The 20706-nt window shown below is 45.3% G+C and overlaps 1 protein-coding gene across 1 annotated transcript in view; it reads left to right on the top strand.

The window, feature by feature from the left end:
• RYK (receptor-like tyrosine kinase) overlaps window positions 1–13482 on the top strand; it is a 74829-nt gene extending 61347 nt beyond the window's left edge. The window contains exons 11-16 of the mRNA XM_009887348.1: window positions 1271–1340; window positions 3225–3357; window positions 5001–5110; window positions 7545–7704; window positions 11861–11997; window positions 12829–13482. Of these exons, the coding sequence (XP_009885650.1) occupies window positions 1271–1340; window positions 3225–3357; window positions 5001–5110; window positions 7545–7704; window positions 11861–11997; window positions 12829–12940 (722 nt within the window). The 3' untranslated portion in view covers window positions 12941–13482. The remainder of the gene's footprint in view (window positions 1–1270; window positions 1341–3224; window positions 3358–5000; window positions 5111–7544; window positions 7705–11860; window positions 11998–12828) is intronic.
• The last annotated feature ends 7224 nt before the right edge of the window (window positions 13483–20706 follow it).

Raw genomic sequence — 20706 nt, 5'->3', positions numbered from 1 at the left:
CCTACCCTGTGCTCATCGGCACTGACCACGCTTAACTCGGTCAAAAGTCATGTTTTCTTTCACAGGGTTAAAGTTCAATTAGGAAAGGATGTCGGAGCTTGTACGGGGAGGAGGGTAAGACCCTGAAGAAGGGAAAATAGCAGATGAATTCTCTATTCCCTCTTTTCTTCTTACTCCCAGGGTAGTAAAACGTTGGATTGACTCATCTGTAATATGTAAGTTCATCCTAATACAGCCTTTGTTGGGCTCTCTCCTGTTCTAGCTCGCTGCTTGGGCACACCGGTACTAGTTCTAGCACGAAGGAGGGACACAAAATGCACCCGGGTACAAGGCGGGTGGGATTGTGAGAGCTCTGATTTCCATCGCATGAAGCTTCCCTCTTGCTTCTTGAGTCCAGAGGGGGGAAATAACCCCACCAACACAAAAATATTTGTGGGGAAGGGGTTACAGGCAACACTTCTGCTGCTGCCCAGTAGAATTTCTGGTTGCTGTGGGGTACTGGAGTTACACAGATACTTGAATTGTAGCTGGCAGCAGTGGGGTTTTTGGTTTTTAATTTTTCTTGAAAGGTGGGGAAGAGAACAGCAAACATTTCTAAGGTGACCGAGAGTCAAGTGTTTCAAGTAGAGAGCAAGTAAATAAGTAAAATTAGCAAGAAATGGTCTCTATCAACCTGGAAGGAAACTGCAGGAGCCTATCCTGGTAATTTGGCAGCAAACCAGTGTCTTCTGAGCACTCCTGTGCTTTTTGGGAAACGCATGGCATGTTCCCCTTCTTCCAGCAGCGCCGGCCCCGTGCGCAGGATGTGACCCACGCTGCCGGGCGCGGGCAGTTCGTGCCTACCCAGAAGCTGTCAGGAAGTGGCACCAGCACAGTCTGTCAGCACCTGGAGTGGGCTTTATTTCTTTTTTTGGCTTTACCCTGTTTGTTTAAGCAGAAATATTGTCCTAAAACTTGGCTTGCTTGTTGGGTTTGTGTGGTTTTTGTTGTGTTTTTTTTTTTTTTTTTTAAAACTCCCATTTTCAAAAAGTAGGCAAACAAGTTGTGTTTGTGCTCAGATGACCTCGACTGACTTGCAGATCTGGACCAAATTTTAATGAATATGTTGGTTTGTTTCCAAAGCTATATCTGTGTCTCTTCTATTTCTTTTTTTTTTTTTTTCCTTTCTTTTTCCTTGGAATGGTGCCAGCAATCCCATTTATTTTGACTTCCAGCAGTCCCTGGAGACTAAAAAAAACAAACTTTTTTTTTTTTTTTTATTTTGCATTAGATCAAGCCTCAGAGGTACAGGTGACAATGATGCTGACCGAAAGCTGTAAACTCAGAGGACTTCATCACAGGTAAGCTAAGCAGTGTGTGTAAGCAAAACTGTATCTGTGCCAGCTGAAAATACTTGTGCTTAAAGCTTCCTAGGGGGAGAGGAAACTTTTTTTTTTTCAGAATTCAGCAATGCTTTCTACATCTGAAGGGTTTTATTTAAGCTGTTAAGACCTGAAACTACTTTGTGTCACTTTAAAATACCGATCTGCTGCTTCTTGCAAGGAGTGCTTATAAGCTTTGTTCTTGGCTGCGCAGTCAGTAAAATAAAATAGTAGCAGCCTGTGGGAAAGTGGGGGAAGTATTTGGTTTGGTGTTCCAAGCCTCGCAGTGAAATATGGGTGGATATTCCTTTTATATATTCTTAGTTATTCCAGAAAAAGGTGCTGCAGGCACGTGTTGGTTTACGCTGGTTCTTGCACAGGCTAGTTGTGAAATGTGGTGGGATCTTAGGGATGATGCGAGTCAGTATATATGCGGGTTGATCATCAGTTTAGCTAATTTACTAGGCTGCTTTGTATTCTTAATTTTCTCCATGGCACAGAAAAATACTGTGATTAGGTACCCTCCCACGTGGAGACCGGGAAATGCTTTTTAGCGTTCTCACACGCCTGTTGTCCTGGTGTGACATCCTAACATCACCGGTGGGATTTATTCCTTAAGAATTAAGGGCATGGCTTAAGTTTTTTAAGTTTTTTCAATTGGTGCCCCAAACAGCTTGAGTTAGTGGCGGTTTTGCAATTTGGATTAAAGGCTGAAACTGGGGAGGGTGTAGGTAAGAAGAAACCTACACTCATCATCAAGTCCCTAGGCTGGTAATTGATCTCATTTCCTTCCCATTATCGATAAAAAAGAATAGTTCAAGCAGAATCATTAGTTCTACAGTGCATTTAAAATCTGCTTGTCTAAGAATTGTTATAGTTAAGACCTTGCCTAAAATACAGTTATCTTATTAAGAGGAGAAGCAGGTTCTTGGGGAAACATGCTTAAAATTGAAACCAAATGAAGCTACCACCCTCTCATCATTCAAAATCAGTTGTCCTTCCTTTTGCACGTTGAAGTCTTGAAAAAGTGCAAAAAGCCTTTTTTTCCCTGTACACTGCCTGTAAAGCTGGGACCTTTATCTCAGTTGAAGGTAGAGCTCGTGTGGGATACCTGACTATCAGACTACTTCAAGTAAGAACAGGAAATAGCAAAGTTCCTTTTAAAAAATCATTATAACTTCTTGAGACTTCCTAATATGTTTTCAATAGAAGACTCATTTTTTGAAAAAAAAAAAAAAAAAAATGGGAACTACATACAGTTTGGTTCAAGTTCCTCCAAATTCCTATGTTGGTACTATAGGAAGACGTTTAAGGAATGCAGCATGGGGGTTATCTGAGCCATAAGGAGGAGTGAAACACGTGTGATAAAACTGATGTACTTCTGCATTTACAGTGCAATTTCATGTTTAATTGATTCAAACCCAAAAAATTCTGCTCAGTCACTTTGAAGTGGATCAGACATGATGTTTTGACTTTTTTTTTTTAAACCACTCTGTAATGGAGCTATATATTTTTTATCTATAATTGCATTTAGAATGATAATGCTTCCAAGTTGAGGATATATCACTTCTGAATATAAATGATAACCTGTGTTCAGAGATGTATTTCAGCACTTAAGAGCCAAGTGGAAAAAAAAAATTGGAGGGTTCTTCCTAATGGGAAAGTACCCAAATACCTAATTAAAAAAAAAAAAAAGTGTAGGGCTTCAGTTATTTGGAGACATTGTGCCCTGCAATTCGTAAGGCAAGATTAAATGCTTTTCTTCAACGTTGAATTACTTTCACTTCAAGTTTTTAGGGTTTCAGAAGATTTTTATCAAATTTCAGTTTCATAAAATCAGGGATTTCTCTCCCTGTCTTCCAGGAATCTGCTACCTATCACTCACGTCTGTATAGAAGAGGGAGAGAAACCGATGGTGCTGCTGCCGTACATGAACTGGGGGAACCTTAAACTATTCTTGCGACAGTGCAAGCTGGTAGAGGCCAACAATCCTCAGGTACACTCAGAAATCTGTGACTTCTTGCCCCTTAAATTTAGTCGTGGTTTATCATCTCTGTGTGTGTGTGCGCCTTCAAAGAAATAGTTGTGGTTGTGACAATGAAAAATTGGCAAGCAGGTTCCTTAGCAAGTGTTTGTCTTGATTCATACAAGGAAAACATTCTTGGCTGCGTTATCACGGACCTTCAGAAGGCACGAAGCTGAGTTAAAGTCTGATGGGGGGTAGTAGCTGCTATATCAATACGTCTCTCAAAGTATTAAAAAATAGAGAAAATGGTATATGGTTGTGGATTTAAGGTAGAATACACAGGGGGAAATGGTATATGGAGAGCTCTCAGATTTATGGATTTTTTTTTCTATTATTAATAGAGTATCCCTTTAATTACTGTAGTTAATTATTTTATAGTAAACATAAAACACTTGTGTTAAACTTTTACAGTGCTGCTGTAGATTTGTATTACGTAAAATAACTGGATTTCTTTAACTTCAGATACTAAAGGACGTGATCTCTGATTTATTTTTTACTGCTGTGGGGGCTCTTTAGCATTTGTAACTTTGCTGTGTTTCAGTGGAATCTATTGCATATATTTATTATGAGAAGTGAGAAAATATTCCTAGATGAGAACATCTTTTGCATATTTTTAAAAATCTGAGTGAGTCCTTAGTGATGGATGTGTCTGTGTATTAAAACTATCCCTCTTGTTAGGATTACCTTGACTTTTCTTCAACTTCACCTTAGTTTGCCTTCTGTCTTTAGACTAAATGAAGCACAAAATGCAATCTCGTTTCCTGAGGTTGGCATTTGTCCCTGTTACGTAGCAGATTTCAAACTAGCAAGGGCCACCTGCCTCTGTTAATTTACAAGGTGTGATAAACCGCTAGGATTTTTAACTTTGATTTTACTTGTTTTGCTGCTTAATCTGAGTTACGAATCCCTGTGCAACCCACTAATACCCTTTCCCCAGAATTTAAGCAGAAATGGTATTTATAATCTGTATTATCTCAAACAGGAGTTGCCTCTTAGTAACTAGGGATGACTCTACTTAACTATCAAAATCTGGGACGTTTGGTGTCCTACATACTTATTTTAAGATGGAGCTTTTCTGCAAATACCTAAGGCAAACTCTTGAGTTTTCTGAAATAATACATGGCTATTGCTCTTAATAACAACCTGTTAACGAAGAAACCCATTTATTATTGTTTTAATTTAGTATTTGGTTTATTTTAACCCCAGTCTTGCAACTTCAGTATGTCCACCTACACAGTGAAGTTTCTGAAGCACTGTAGAAATGGAAGAGCGAACGTGGGGTATAAATATGTGTAAGGGTTTAATTTTTACAGGCCTCTGAATTTGTAGAAGTTGATGGAGCCAACAGCCTTTGGTACTAGATAGCCACAAGAATTTTGACTGCTGTTTGTGCTCTGCTCCCTGAAAATGAGTTGGTTTCCAGAGAAACAAACAAACAAGTTAATATTTATAGTAAGAAGTCTTCATAAGTTTTCAACAGTGTGTGTAATAAGCTGCTAGAGAGCATCAGCCACTAAAGGTGAGGGAGGGGGCACCAGAATACACCAAAACTGCTAACCTGGCAGGTGCTGGGCTTGCAGTTTTCCATTGATTGTTCTTCTGTGCTCTTGCAGGCAATTTCCCAGCAGGATCTTGTACATATGGCGATTCAGATTGCCTGTGGAATGAGTTATTTGGCCAGACGGGAGGTCATTCACAAAGACCTGGCTGCTAGAAACTGCGTGTAAGTACCCAACGGGATAGAGTCATCGTGCAGGCAATGTTATGTCAGTAGCTAGGGCTTGGGTGGGCTTTCTCCAGTTAACTTCAACTCTACTTTAAAATATACTGCTGGTTGGGCTTTTTAAAAATTCTGGATGAATAGTCTTGTCGCTATAGTTGTTTTTCTCTAAACATAACGTAAACCAGAAAGCATGGTTTTCTGTCCACAAAACCACTTGGTCCTCTCAGGTGCAGTCCTTCTCCCGGTTCTTCAAACACCTCAACCAGAGCCAACAGAGCTGCTGACGTTGCATCCCAGGGGCTCAGAGAAACTGGGAGACACTGAGCCGCTCATGCTTGTCCTAGGATATTCTTTTACCTGCTGCACCTCTTGTACTGGCACCAGGCGCTGTTGGTGCAGCAAATGCTGGGACACAGGGAGCAGTGAGATCCACCTGAAGCCACTCTTGTGCTTCTGAACCAGCAAGCTAGTCCAGCAGAGTCTTTCCTGGCTCTTGCGCTACGTAAGGATGCTCGGTTTGATACAGTTCCTTAGACACTGTCTTCCTAATTCCTGTTGCTTTTCCTCTCTGGTGAATGTTTTGAGGGAGAAGTGGTACCGCAGGAGACAAAGATCATAAACTGCTCCAGGGAGATTACCTTGTGACAGCCTCTTGTTTCTGTGCAGTGAATTAATTGCCTCGTGCCCTTGCTGTGCGAGGGGTTGGCAGTCCCGACAGCTTGGTTCCCTGCCCTCCTCGGGCAAAGTCCAGCTTCACTTTAGTCGTCATACTTGTGATCTACTGTGCTGGCAGGTAAAATCAATTCATAGTGCACCCAGCACTTCTTCTGCATGGGAAGTGCAGGCAGGAGCTCAGCATCTGCTGATCTGTGCTGCAGTAGAAGAAATTCTGGGCTGGCTGTAGGTTTTTAAAGAGAAAAAGAGGGTGCCAGTAGCCAGGATCCCTTGGAGGGCTTTGTTCATCTGCCACCCCTTTGTTGCCCAGGTCTGTTCCTGTACAGTGACAGATGGGGAGAAGTTGGTATGAAGTGTATCAGACCTATGTACCTGTGCATTAATTTTGGGAAGGGAGCCAGGATTGTAGTGGTCTTGGTAGCTTTGTTAAGGGGGAATATACTTTTGGTCTCAGATGCCCATGGTACAGTTGGGCCCAGTTAGAGTGGACACAGGTTACACAAGTCAGAGCTCTCTACTCACTGTAAAATTACCCTTTGTAGTGTATTGGTTTATAGACAGGTCATAGAATCATAGGATGGTTAGAGTTGGAAGGGACCTTAAAGACCATCTAGTTCCACCCCCCTGCCCTGGGCAGGGCCACCTCCCACCAGCCCAGGTTGCTCCAAGCCCCGTCCAACCTGGCCTTGAACACCTCCAGGGATGGGGCAGCCACAGCTTCTCGGGGCAACCTGCCCCAGGGGCTCACCGCCCGCACAGTCAACAATTTCTTCCTAACAGCTAATCTAAATCAGTTTAAAACTGTTCCCCCTCGTCCTATTGCTCCACCCCCTGAAAGTGCATAGAAATGGGATAAATAAGAAAGTGCTTGAGATAGTGAAGCTGGAAACACACAAATTGAATGTTTTTCTTTAATTTTTCCCATCAAAATAAAGAAATAATTGACAAGATGAAAAGACAGCAAACACCATTTTGTTACAATCCCCCTAACCCAATGGTATTTCTATACTTTTGTCATAAGAATTTAAAGTCAACATCTTAACCCATGTTCAGGAATGAGCTGTTTACGAGAACAGTGAAGTTCATTGCATGCTTTTTAAAGTTCAGGTGAATGTGAATTAACATCCCAGAGGTGGGGAAAAAAAAAACCCAGTAGGCTCAGTGTGCTTTTTTGAGTCATCTTTTGTTCATCAAAAGTAAGTTTCCCTTAGCCAGTATCCTATTTCTGTCAACAGTCAGAATTGACATCTCTTGTTGAGGGGAATAAATAGCTTACCAGATTGCTTGATTAGAGACAAGCTTTTAGGCCACGAATAATACTGGTTGCTTCAACAAGGTATTGCTGGATCTTGCTTTGCTTAAGTCTTTGGCTCATTATTGCTACAGAGGTACTGTAACTAAAATTTTTTTAATTGATCTGATAGGGGATCTCCATGGGAGGAGGAATCATTTAAGGGAGTTGTTTGTTTGCTTTAACTGTGGTTTTATGCACTTGTAAATGTTTGATTTTGTTTAATCTAAGACTGCTGATTTTTCTAGTGTTTATCTGTTAACGTAGAATAAATACGTTCTTTGATAATATTTGATAATCACAGAATAAGCATGTCTCGATCTAGAAGAATGCTAGAGCTTTGAAGTGTTGCTAGTGTGATTAGTGTTCCTCAATTAAATCCCGAGTCTGAAACTTAGGGTTGAGCATAAATATTTTCTGTGGAACTGTAATGCCGAGTTTGCTAAATACCTCTGTTTTTTACATTAGCATTGACGATGCACTTCAGGTTAAGATTACAGACAACGCGCTATCTCGAGACCTATTTCCTATGGACTACCATTGCCTGGGAGATAATGAAAACAGACCAGTTCGATGGATGGCTCTTGAAAGCCTGGTTAACAATGAATTTTCCAGTGCTAGCGATGTGGTAAGTTTGGGTGGGTTTTTTTCCCCTCTTACATTTTGTAAATGTATTTTGTTCACATTTTTCCCTTTCTTCAGCCATGGGAGAATCATGGCACTGAATAGGTAACCGTGATTTGTGCTTCCTGCACTGGCTGCTTGTGGCAGATAGTTCAGAGGTTGAGCAGGCCCTTCTTGAATGGCAAAATTGTCCGTTGCACGTTGTTCTCCTTGGTAGTGTTAGCAGAAAAGGCGGTTAAATTCAGTGAGCGGTCTATGTTGGGACTTGACTGCTATTTGAGTGAATGTGATGCAGAGTCCCCAACAGAGTATTTCAGTTGTAGTGTCGTAGATAGAGAAAAGAGGAGAAGAATTGCTTCCTTTGACCTGCTGGCTACGCTTATGCTGACACGACGCAGAATGCAACTGGCTTTTTTTGCTGCAAGGGTGCACTGCCGATGCGTTCAACTTGTTCACCAGGAGCCCCAGGTCCTTCTCTGCAAAGCTGCTTTCTAGGTGGTCATCCCCAGCCGGTGCATGGAACTATTCCCTCCCAGATGCAGGACTTTGCATTTGCTTTCCTTGAATTTTGAGATTCCTGTCGGCCCATTTTCTCCGGCTTCCTGAGGTCCTTCTGCAGAACCCTGTCCTTCAGCCTGGCAGCCCCTCTGCCCAGATTGGTATCATCCATGAATTTCCTGAGAGTCCGGGTTGTTACTGAAGATAAAACAGTATTGATTCCTGAGCAGTGCCACTAGTAACCAGCTGCTAGTTGGACTACTACTGCTGGTAACAGCAACTTGAGTCCAGCGTTACTGCTGCTTTAATGTCAACGTTTCACTAATTTGGTGTAAGGATGCTGTGGAAAATAATGGCAGAAGTCTTGCTGGAGTCAAGGTGAACATCCGTTGCTCGCCCTGTGTCCGCTAACACTGGCTTCTTAGCAAAGAACTAGTCAGGGTAGTCAGGCGCAGCTTGCCCTTGATAAATCCATACTGGCCGTTCCCAGATACATTTATGCTTCATGGCGGTGACTTCCATGATCACGTGCTCCCCGACAGTAGCAGGACCTGATGTTAGACTACCTGACCCGTAGTTCCCGAGATCCCATCTCTTCAAGAGGGTGGCTTTTTTTGCCAGTTGTCAGCAGCCTCCCCCAGTTGCAGTGGCTGTGCAAAGGTGACGGGAGCAACGTTGCAATGACTTCAGCCTGCTCCCTCAGCACCCTTGGATGCATCCTGTCTAGTACAGTGGTCTGGTGTGTACGCGCTTGGCTTCAGTGCAGCCTAAATGTTTTCATCATAGAATGGTTTGGGTTTGACCTTGAAGACCATCTAGTCGCAATCCCCCTGCCATGGGCAGGGCCACCTCCCACCAGCCCAGGTTGCTCCAAGCCCCGTCCAACCTGGCCTTGAACACCTCCAGGGATGGGGCAGCCACAGCTGCTCGGGGCAACCTGCCCCAGGGGCTCACCACCCACACAGTCAACAATTCCTTCTTAATATCTAATCTCAATCTCCCCTCTTCCAGTTTGAAGCCATTCCCCTTCGTCCTATCACTCCATGCCCTTGTAAAAAGTCCCTCCCCAGCTCTCCCGTAGCCCCTTTAAGCACTGGAAGGGGCTCTAATGTCTCCCCAGAGCCTTTTCTTCTCCAGGCTGAACCCCCCCACCTCTCCCAGCCTGTCCTCCCAGCAGAGGGGCTCCAGCCCTCCCAGCACCTCCGGGACCTCCTCTGGTCTCGCTCCAACAGGTCCATGTCTGGGCATCCTCTGTGGGCATTTCTTGGTAATTTAACTCCACTGAGCTTTGGTTTTCCAAACTCAATCCCTCCATGTGAACGTGTTCTCACTGTGCCCCTCAAGTAGCCTTCTCCTGCTTCCACCATCTCTTTCCTTCCTTCGTATCTGAGCTTAGTCAGCATATGCATGGTGCCCTTCCACCATGCCTGATCAGCTTCCTGCGCACCAGAACGGACTGTTAGAACTCTAAATATCACAGGTCGATCTTCAAGGATGAGCTCCAATTGATGGTAAACCACTTGCCCTTACGATCTGTTTCTTCCTGCTAAGGGGGTATTTTATTTGGTAATGCTTTCCTTAACAGGACTACATCCTGAGATTGTAATCTGAATCTTAAAATGTGCTAGTTTAGAAAACTTTGGAAAAGCTCTGGTTGGTTTTTTGTTTTGTTTTTTTTTTTTCCCCTTACTGCCATGGTCTCCGTACTAGTGCTCAAGCCACGTAAACAAAAAAGGGAAAGAAAAAAAAAAAAAAAAGGAAGGAAGGGAAGGAGTCAGCTCTGCTCCAGAAATACTTCTGTACTCATTGGAAAATGTGTGGGGTTTTGTGTTATACCAAACTTGAAGACAGAAACAGGAAATAGAAGTTGCCTGTAAAAGCATGTTTTTATAATACTAAATGGGATCATTTAAATGTTGATTTCTTCCTTTTTTTTTTTTTTTAATCTGGAACACGAAAATGTTCATTGTTCGTGGAGACTGGACTTGGAAATAAAAGCTTATGTAACACTGGCAGTGAAATGTATAATTTTATTAGGATGAAGGCACTTCAGTATCATAACCATTTTGGAAAACTAGTGCAATTCAGCCTATATTCCACACTACTTCAACGCAGAACTCCTCCTTGAATCATATAGGGATAAATCCAACTCGACTTCCAATACGTGGTTCTTAACTTCACATGCGTAACTATCTGAATTTTGCAGCATGCAAAAATGGAGAGTTTTCCTGGGTGTAGAAAATCCTATCTGCCCTAAATATCAGCTTCGCGTTTACCTGGATGCTTTTCGCAAATATGGTGTAATGTGTTTTTGTCTATTTGCTAGGAACAAATCGACTTATCAATTGCACGGAACTTACAATCGGTGGTGAAATCTGTTACAAACAACTTAGGTGGTGTCTGTTCAGATGCGATTGGCGTGTGTTCTAGGCTTGCTTTTTGGATGCATTTCTTTAAAATGGTTTTGCTGGCCTGAAACATTCCTAATGTGTTCCTCCTCTGCCAACAGTTATATCAGTCAGCCAAAGCGTAGAAAAACAAAACAGGATTCCTGTTGAATTTTAATCCTGTAGTTTTTTCCCCTCTGTCGGACGTGAAGCTCTGCATCTCTCTGCCATTTTTTATGCCACTGCTTATGGGATTAGAAATAGCTATAAGTAGTTTTGCTTGAATCGCCCTTTATTCTCATGTTTTAGGTGCACTGCCACTTGTCCCTCGGCGTTTTTGTTAACTGCTGATAAAAGGGACGTCCTGCCCTGCTTTCCCACCCTGCCCGTCGATGGCATCTGGGCCCCTGCCCCTCTGAGCTTCATCAGCGGCCACCACCAGCATCCCCTTAGCGAAAGCTCCCGTCGGGGCTTGGGGCTTTCTTTCAATTAAAACCAAAAATCTTTTGCAGGCTTGCAGAATTCTGTCCCTTTTTAATAAATCCTGATGGTTGCAGCGTTTTGAACTTCAGCAGTGAATCATCGGCGTGCGGTATCAGCACCATCTATGTTTTGTCTCTTGATACCAGCTAGTAAATCATTTTGCTTGTACTGTACTTGCACACGACTTGATTGATTGATTTTTCATCACCTTATGCTCCTTTTGGCAAGTATTGTCGGCTGAACGTGTTGAATGCCGATCCAGCTGTCAGGTTTACTTAGATGAAATCTTGATTTTTCCCATGAGTCCTACTTCTGAGTATATACTCAAGATACACAGATGACTGTGATTTTAAAAAGCAATGGTTTTATTCAGTCTGCTCTTCTGAAACTTTGAATTTCCTTTTTTGAGGAATTTTGTGTAGTGTTTTGAAGTGGTAAAATGTAATACAAAATCGTTAATTTTTTCAAAACAGTGAGTTTAGTGTTTATTCCTTAGATCTGTCCAGTGTTTTGAAACAGGAAAAATGTAATAAATACATGATTATTTTTTTCTAGCACTTAAATCTTATTAAAATCTTAGTGCACTTTCAGTTCAACTTAACGCCCGTTCTGTGATTCTTAATTGTCTATTCAAGAAAAAGTATTGTCTTGTAGAACCTGGGGGTATATATAGCATTTATGTCAAGCTTTCTTATTTTGTGTAGTCTTATTTATGACCACTTTTGTGGGATGTCTGAAGGAGCTCTCAAAACTCGGCATGCTCTGTTGATGCCGTACGCTCTTGCTTTTCAGTGGGCCTTCGGAGTGACGCTGTGGGAGCTGATGACTCTGGGACAGACTCCGTACGTCGATATCGACCCCTTTGAGATGGCTGCTTATTTAAAGGACGGCTATCGAATAGCTCAGCCAATCAACTGCCCTGATGAACTGTAAGTGCATGTGTTTTGGAGGGGGGAATGCAGTGTCTGGTTTGTAACCAGCTTGTTTAAGCCAGCTTTATCAATGGAAGAGCTGGGTCTGCCTTCCCCTGCCTGTGAACTCTGCCTTTTTGAGCCAAACCCTCATGAAAGTATTTGTGGCTTCGGTGACCTACGTCTAGGAACTCGGGCTAAAATTAAATGCCGCTGGTTGGTGCAGTTGAGTCTCACTTAATCCTCACCCAGCTCTTTTTCCTTGTTCTGACACGTGGGAGAAACGGGGTTGACCGGGAGGAGGGAGGCAAAGGGGGGGGTCAGCTTAGTGTTGGTGGCACTGCAGTGTAGGAAGGCAGTAGGGCTGTAGGTAGAGGGAATGTCCGTTCTCTCAGCAGCACTACGGAAAAGTATTGTGCGTAATGGAATTAAGTGGTGTTGCTTGAGGTGGTCATTCATCACCCTAATGCAAGGGCACAGGCCCTGCCTTCTGCCTCGTGTTTCCTTCTAAATCCCCTTCCCGTAAACCCACCACAGAAACGCTTTGAACTGTGCTTTTACAATCGTTGAGCAATTTCCAATGAACTATGTATTGCTTCCTCCTGGATTTTCTCAGACTCGTATCCTAAATCAAACCAGCTCTTGCTGTCACAGCGCGTTTCTTGGTCATTTCGGGTGTCTGTCTTCTGAAGGAGTTGTTCAGCATCATGTATCGGAAGATGAGGAGTTGTTTTTCTCTCTCTGGTCAGCAGGTTTTCTAGTGGCAAATGCTGTTTTGTCATTTTCGGGTTGGGACAGCGGTCGCCTGGCTTACCTTCTCATGTCTTCCGTTTGTCTCATGTCCCGCAGGTTTGCTGTGATGGCCTGCTGTTGGGCCCTAGATCCCGAAGAAAGACCCAAGTTTCAGCAGCTGGTGCAATGTCTAACTGAATTTCATGCAGCGTTGGGAGCCTACGTCTGAAACTGCGGAAGAAGATGCAGTTCACTGATTGGGAGAAGGCATGGCATACATCTGCAGCTCCGTGCATCACTCGGACTCGCACACGTGATGTGTATAAAGCAACACCAAAGGGAGAAAGCACTTCTTCCAAAACACTGTGCCTTAGAATGCTTTAGTAGTCTGAAGTTTTTTTTGTAAGACCTCTTGATGTTGAATAATTTTCTAGATATCACTTTTGCTAAGTTAAATCGAGACCTTTTTATTTGCCATCAGGATTTTTAAAGTGTAGCGATAGCGAACTTAAACACGAGATTTGGATGGACTTTGCACTCTTACAACAGACACGTGATTTTTTTTTTTTTTTGAAGGGTTATATGGAACTGGTAGAAAAGTGAGGACAGGGGAAATTAATGCAAAAGCCACACTACGCAAAATTTTCCCTGCTTTTTAAAAAATGTTGAAACTGAATCTTTCTGACCAGCTCTAGTGTTTGTACTTGTATGTATCTGGAATAGCTTTTTAGTATCAACTTCTTCTATTTTGAGACAACAGCACATTGTGGTTGGATCCATGAGCGGCATCTTACTTTTTTAACACATTCACGAATGTTTTTTGGGAAAAGCTGGTCTTCAGGATACCATATCCCCTTTTTAAAGCAGTAAATGATTATGTAAAAGTGATTCCAGTTTACCTCATGCAGAGAGTAGTGAAGGTGGGGTAAAAACGGTGCCCCTCCTTGCAGATAAAAGGCTGATGTGATTTTTTTAAGATGGTTTTATGTGCTAAATAGAGGCCTTCAGAGAAGCGCCAAAGCAGCCCTTGTGTGGGAGTCTTTCACCTCAGACTTCTGGATCGCAGTTTCTCTTGTTCAGAAAGGTACTGGTTGTTTTTTATGGGCTTTTATGGCCTGAAATGGGCTTAAATATATAAATATATATTTGTAAAGACACTTGCAGAGTAAAGAATGTTTTTCTATTGTATCTAACGTGAAAGTTTGGTCCCTCACATTGCCCCGTGTGTTGACCGTGCAGGTTGGGGGTTGTCGTTGGGCTGGAGTTGGTAGGAAGACAAGGTGGATTGCCTTCCTGCCACCCTCCCTGCTAAACTAGTCCCTGAGACTTCATGTATTGTCCTGCTGCTGCCTTTAACCCAAATGTCCCTTCCACCTCAGGTTATTTTGAGTTGAACGTTACTGAAGAGGTCTAAACAAGGTATTTCAGGAAAGTGTGTGGTGATCACACATTTTGGTGTTCAGCCTCAGGAACTTTCATATTCTCTATATAACAACACTATTTGTAGAATAACTTCAGTTCTCCAAATGACCGGCGGATTGCATCCTCTACCTGGTGGCACTTTAGCACAATGTGAAACATGAAAAATCACCTTTTGTCTCACACCATCTTCAGAGTAAAGCACCCGTAACCTTGAGCGCTTGTGCAACTGCAGGCTTGGGAGTGTTGCCCTGGCAGGCTCCTGAGTAATCGTAGCGTTTTGGGAGACTCTGGGCTGCAAGTACGAGCAGTGGGATTTGGCCATGTCATGCAGATGTGCAGCTTTTTGTTCTTTCCAGAGTTCTGAACCTTGCTGAAGAAAATTAATCTGTTCTAATTAGTATCGCGTGGGGCAGAACATTGTGCGCTCTGTTCTCACTCTTGCAGGCTGTGCCTTTGCATTGCTGAGCTAAAATGGAGTGTCCCTCAAAACGCAGGAGCTTTCCAATCTGTGCTTCGATTTTAGATATCTGTGGGTAGTGAACCACGTCTTGCCTTATCCTAGAAGGAAATTTTCTTGCCGGCTCAAGTTTGGGCATGTTCTAATAGGCTGTGTTTGCTTGAATGAATTGAAACTGGTTTCATTGGGTTGGCTTTGGAGTCACTGAGGTTGTTGGGAATAGCAGTAAGGCTTTGGTCCTGTGGACTTCTGTGGTCTCTTTCCTTTCCGGCCGAGGAAAACTAAGCAATGTCAGTACATGTTTACCATGACTTGGTTGTTAAAAGCTATCAGTGTAAGAGTTAATTGTATCCAGATCTGTGTTATGATGGGATCTGCAGAGGTCAGAGCTATAAGATTTACTTGAGATGGGAAATGAAGTTCAACAAGGCCAAGTCTAAGGTTCTACACCTGGGTCGGGGCAATCCCCAGCACAAATCCAGGCTGGGCGGGGAATGGCTGGAGAGCAGCCCTGAGGAGAAGGAGCTGGGGGTGCTGATTGATGAGAAGCTTGACATGAGCTGGCAATGCACAATTGCAGCCCAGAAAGCCACCGTATCCTGGGCTGCATCAAAGGTGTGGACAGGAGGGCGAGGGAGCGGATTCTGCCCCTCTGCTCTGCTCTGGGGAGACCCCACCTGGAGTACTGCCTCCAGCTCTGGAGCCCCCAACAGCAGAAGGACATGGACCTGTTGGAGCGGGGCCAGAGGAGGCCCCAGAGATGCTGGGAGGGCTGGAGCCCCTCTGCTGGGAGGACAGGCTGGGAGAGTTGGGGGGGTTCGGCCTGGAGAAGAGAAGGAGATATAAAGGTAGAAATTCTTGACTGTGAGGGTGGTGAGCCCCTGGCACATGTTGCCCCGAGAAGCTGTGGCTGCCCCATCCCTGGAGGTGTTCAAGGCCAGGTTGGACGGGGCTTGGAGCAACCTGGGCTGGTGGGAGGTGTCCCTGCCCAGGGCAGGGGGGGTGGAACGAGATGCTCTTCAAGGTCCCTTCCAACCTAAACCGTTCTATGATTCTATACGGGAGGTGTTGCGGAGATGGCTGGAGAAGCAGCTCTCAGTAACTCTCTTGATGGGCTTAGAGACAAAAATGAGTAAGCCATGTGGGATGAGAGTGGATTTTGGAAATTATAGTCCTCCTGTATTAAGGAAAAGTGAAAGGAGAGCCTTAGTAGGGCGGTAAAGGAAACGGTATGAGAGTGACCTTTGGGAAGAACTAGATGAAGTGTGACTGGTAGGTAAGTCAAGGAGGGAAAAGAACAGAAAGCTGTGGTTACAGGAAAGAGAGGAAATGAGGAAGATTGTGGCTTCCAGGTTTTCTTTTTTCTTGGGGTTGATGCTGGGTGAAAAAGGTGGGCAAGAAGAGGGAAAAAGCAAGAGGTGTTGAGAATTAAGTGCAGGCTGTCATGGAACTCCCTGCGGAGGCAGAGGTCAGGGTTGGCTGGGAGAAGTTGCGATGGAGTAGGGCTCCAGAGTGAAGGAGGGGATCAAATCATGGAGAGGAAGAAAAAAAAAAGGGGGGGGGGGGGAAGGCTGAGAGCGGGGAGTTCATCACCAGCGGTGGGCTGGGAGCTGTGGAGGTGCTAAATAAGGGATGTGGAGGGCACCTGGAAAGCAATGCGAAGAGGATGGCTGCTCCATGGGCAATTTTTCCGTGTAGCTCAAGAGATGCTTTGGAAGATCAAAGCACTCTTCTTGGCTGTCTCGGCCAGCTTTCACCTTCAGGTTGTCCTCAGTTTCCCACTGCCACTGGCTCCAGCTTTTCAGCAAAGGGTGAGCGTGAGGTGGCAAAAAGAGGTGCATGTGAAGATGGTGCCGTTTGTTTCTACTAGAGGTGACCTTGTTTTATTGAAGTTTATTCAGGTGGTTTTTTTTTTTTCTTGAATTTGGCGCTAAGAATCGGCGCCCGACCTCAAAGTGTTTGTCTGACAGCCTCTGCGTGAGGATTTGCGCGGAGGTTTTCAGTGCTGGGAAGGACACATGTGCGGTGTGCTCTAAGCTACACGCACAGAATGGGCTTGTGTCAGCCGGTCCTTTGCAGAAGAGAGTGGAAATATTGCCGAGACTGTGGAATTTAAGGGTACTAAGTTTTGAGCGGTTTTGTGGTAGCTGATGGATGTAAATCCTTTTGAAGAAAAGGAGAATTTGAAAAAACGGAAAGAAAAAAAGTTATACAAGTGCATCAACCGCGAGTGCATTCCTCGCAGGTAAATCAAATTTGGCCGTCTTCTGCAGTTCAGTCCCAAAGTCCCGTGGCGCCGGCTTACCTTTGAAAGTGGGCAAATACAGGCGCCACACGCAAATACAAATACCAGTGTTAAATACCCCAAGACCTCACTTGACACGAAGGAAAACAAAGGTGCGTGAACGGTGTTCCCGCGAGCCTTGCTGCAGCGTTGGGGGAAGCAGCCCTTGGCGTGTTCTCCAACTGATGCGTGGCGTTTGGTGTTTTGTTTTTTCAGCGTGGCACGTGGCTTGTAGTGGAAACAACCTGCGACCCTCGGATCGTGCGTGTTCAGGGCTGTGTATAGCTTAAGAAATCTCTGTTGGTCAGGTGAATTCCTCTCGGTGTTGGCGGATTGTTATGGCGGGATGCGAGGTGAGTCCAGCCGTAGCCTTTGATCACAGCAGAGGAATTTTAGTGAGAAGCCCTTGGAAGAAATAGAAATGTGATTAAAATCAGAAAAAGGGCAGGCTGCCTCCTGAGTCTATCAGCCTGCGGAGAACTGATGCGAGTGAGGTTTGATCCAAATAGCTTACCGGAGCCGCTGAGTGCCCGATAAGGAACCCATCTGGCAGCCGAAACCCGCTTCTGGTGGGGGAGTGAGGCTTTTACGCCCTTGCACATCCAGGTTCTTACAGCCAGATAAGGACATTCCTGCAGCTGTTTGTACTCTCCGCGGGGTGATGCTCTCGGTAATTGCTGCTTCCTCCCCGGTAAGGATGTGGAGAACGGATCTTCTCTCTGCGGTGCCGCCTTGCAAACAGCAGATTGAAATGGCATTAGAGGGAGAGAGTATTTTGGGGGTGGAGGGAACGTTCTTTATTTCTGATGGCTCATCTCTGCTCCTCGAAGGAGTGGACCTTGCCTGTCCTGACCTCTATTTTGCCTTGGAGCAACATCTGGTGTATAGTGCTGTTAAGCACTTGCTGAGTATTGCCTATTTGATAAAAAGAAGCTTGTATTACCCTGCAGTGGCTCTGCAGCAGAAGGCAAGGTTTGACTGGCAGATTTAGTGTTTTTTGGGGTCATTTATTGGCCTGTTTGGGGCTGAGTGTACTAGGCTTAGGACTCGGGGAAGCATGGTATGTGTTCTGGGGTGCCGAATTGTATCGGTGTCCTGCTGCATCAGCTCAACGCTCCTTTGATTGCTCTGTCCCGCATTTGAGCCATCTGCTGTCAACACTTCCCTTGGCTGGAAAAGGCAATAACGTTCGTTCCGTCTCCTTCCTTTCATGGCACAGAAACCGTTCTCCGTCGCATAAACAAGCGTGGCTCGCTAACTCAAGGACCGGCTCTGGCTCCAAGTCTGATGCTCCACACAGCAGATCTCTTTCTCGGGGCTGCGGGGCAGCTGAAGCAGCCAGATGTGTCAGCTTTACAAAAGCTTCAAATCAAAACATTTTTCCACCGAGAAACCCGAGAAATATGCAAAGTTAAACAAAATAACTACCCCGAGTGTATTTCTGATTCAGCTGTCGGCTTCTGTGCATTCCTAGGGTGGGAGAGGCTGGATGCATCAAATAACCCTTGTCTCCTCCTCTCCCTCCCTCCTGCCCCCCAACCTCTTCTTCAGCTCAGTCTCGTCTGGAGGCTCCGCTTCCACCTTCTTTTCTCCCGCTCAAACGAGATGCGCTTTATTTTAGCTTATTCTAGCTCTTTTTTTTTCCGCTTAGTAAGTTTTAGATCAGCCTCTTGTGTTGTCTCCTATTGTGTTACCACCCCCTGAGCCTTTGCCCTGATGAGCCGGCTTATCTCTGGGGGTGATCTTGCTTCTGATGGACTCCTCCTTGCTTGCAGACACAAGAATGGTTCCCCTTCCTCCTCAGGTACCCTCTCCAGGCTGTGGCGAAAGCCCCCGTGTGTTTTTGTGGTCCCTTGGTGCGTACATCGGGGCTTCCCTCTGATCCGGCAGGCTGAGAACCGCAGAAGCGTGACATTCTGCACCTTGCATGGGAGAGACCTGCAGCCTAGTTTGGCCGCTCCAGGATCATCTCCTGGAGTTGTCCAACACCTTCAAATGGAGCATTTTTAGTATTTTTTTTTTTAACAGAGTTCTGTGCAGGTGCCAGGCTTGTTTGCCCAACATAAGCTGATCACTCTCCAAGGATGAGGGTTAGGGATGAGGGTTATGGGAGGCGGCTCCAATATGTTTGTGGTGCTTCAGCCTCTGGAAGAGACAATGAAGGTTAGGGGAGGTGGCTTCAATATGTTTGTGACACTTCAGCCTCTGGAAGAGACTCGGAGAAGGCTGGAAGCTGAAGCCCCAAGTGCTAGGTGCGTTTCTGCCATGAAGCTTGGGTGAAAACAAGTAGGAATCTTTTTTGGACGTGCTTCAGATGTGATAGCCTGCACAGAATGCAACTCAAGTTCTGTAGCTAGTGTGTAAAAGCTGTCTTTGAGCTTACCTGGTCCTAGAGGTCTTGCTTAGGGCTGCTTGGACCCTCTGTGTCCCACACCTCTGTCCGGGCAGCCTCGGGTTTAACACTGGTGTGAGCACTTCTTGGTTCTTCAAGCCCCCTTGCCCTCAGAGGAGCTGGCTGGCCCTCAGCTACCGCCTTCCCCTCAACCGAAATGGAGCTGAGCTGGTGAGGCTTCAAATAAAAGTGTCCTCCAAGCTTTGGTTTTGAGCCAAGAGAAGCCCACGGATAGGGAGAGCGCTGCGCTGGGGATGATTCATGCTCTAGGAGGAAAAATAAACGAATTCTCTGTCTTCAGTGATGCAAACGGGCCAGACGTTGGCAACGCCTCCCCTAGGAAATTCTGAAGAAGAGCTGGACTAATAGCGTTTGATTGCAAGAGGGCTTGAAGGAATAGGGAAGTGGACTGACTAAACATGTCTTTGCAGAAACGTCAGGAGGCTTCAGGGTAAGCCTGGAGGTTGGGAAGACAGCGAGCTGGCTTGGCGTGAGGGTATTGTCGCGATGGGCATGAGGAGGATGGCACGTGAGCAGCGAGGTCAGTCAAATAGCAGGTGAGAACAGCTATGTTGACCTCACAGGAGGCTTCAGTCTTTTGTGTTGGCTAAACGTCACGTTTGGAGGTTCTCTTTTTGATGCATAAGCGGCTGTTTTCGTGGTATCCACCCCCCAGAAAGGAAATAATTCAGCTCAGTCCTGGAAGGTTGCGCGGGACCGGCGGTGAAATGACGGGAGAGCTGCTCTGCGCCAGTGACCAAACTGTATTTAGGTCTGCAGTAAACACAAGAGGGCAAAGTGGGATAGTGGGGAGAGCGAAAAAACCAACCCACAAAAAAAATCCCACAACCAAAAAACCCAACAAAAACCAACAAACCAAACCCAAACTAAATCAGCATTTAATTTTAAAAAGGGGAACTGTGGTAAAAACCAAAGCAGTTCAAGGAGGGGGCAAAAAAAGGATGTCAAGAGGGTAATGTCCTCTGAGGTTCTGCCTGCAGGACTTCATTCCTGGTTTGAGTGCTGGCCGGGTGGCTAACATCCAAATTTTAAGTGCCCTCTTTCAGGTGGCGGAGATTTACCTGTCAACAGCAGCACATAGGAGATATTCCTGAAGTTTAGGGGCAGATGACGCTACTGGGTGGACTTAGCTGCTGGAGCGCCGTGGGGAGGTCTTTGGTGGTGGCGCGCCATGCCGTCTGTGTCCCCGGCAGGGCAGAGGGAGGGAAGAGCGCAGGCGGAGGGCACGGAGCGGCGGCAGAAGCGGGAGCATCTGCAGCAGGGAGGTACGGGGCGGGAGAGGGAGGCAGGATGGTCTGGGAGGAGCGGCAGCCCTTCGTTTCCCCGCTCGTCTCTGTAAAGCTCGGTTTGTTTTCCTGCTTCAGCATGCTCAGGCTGGTGATGTCTGCTTTGTCAAGGCCAAAGGGAAGGTTTCAGAGC

The sequence above is a fragment of the Charadrius vociferus genome, unplaced genomic scaffold (assembly GCF_000708025.1).
Source record: "Charadrius vociferus isolate BGI_N301 unplaced genomic scaffold, ASM70802v2 scaffold2016, whole genome shotgun sequence".
Classification (NCBI taxonomy): domain Eukaryota; kingdom Metazoa; phylum Chordata; class Aves; order Charadriiformes; family Charadriidae; genus Charadrius; species Charadrius vociferus.
Note: the sequence above shows the minus strand (reverse complement) of the source record. Positions and strands in the feature narration are given on the sequence as shown.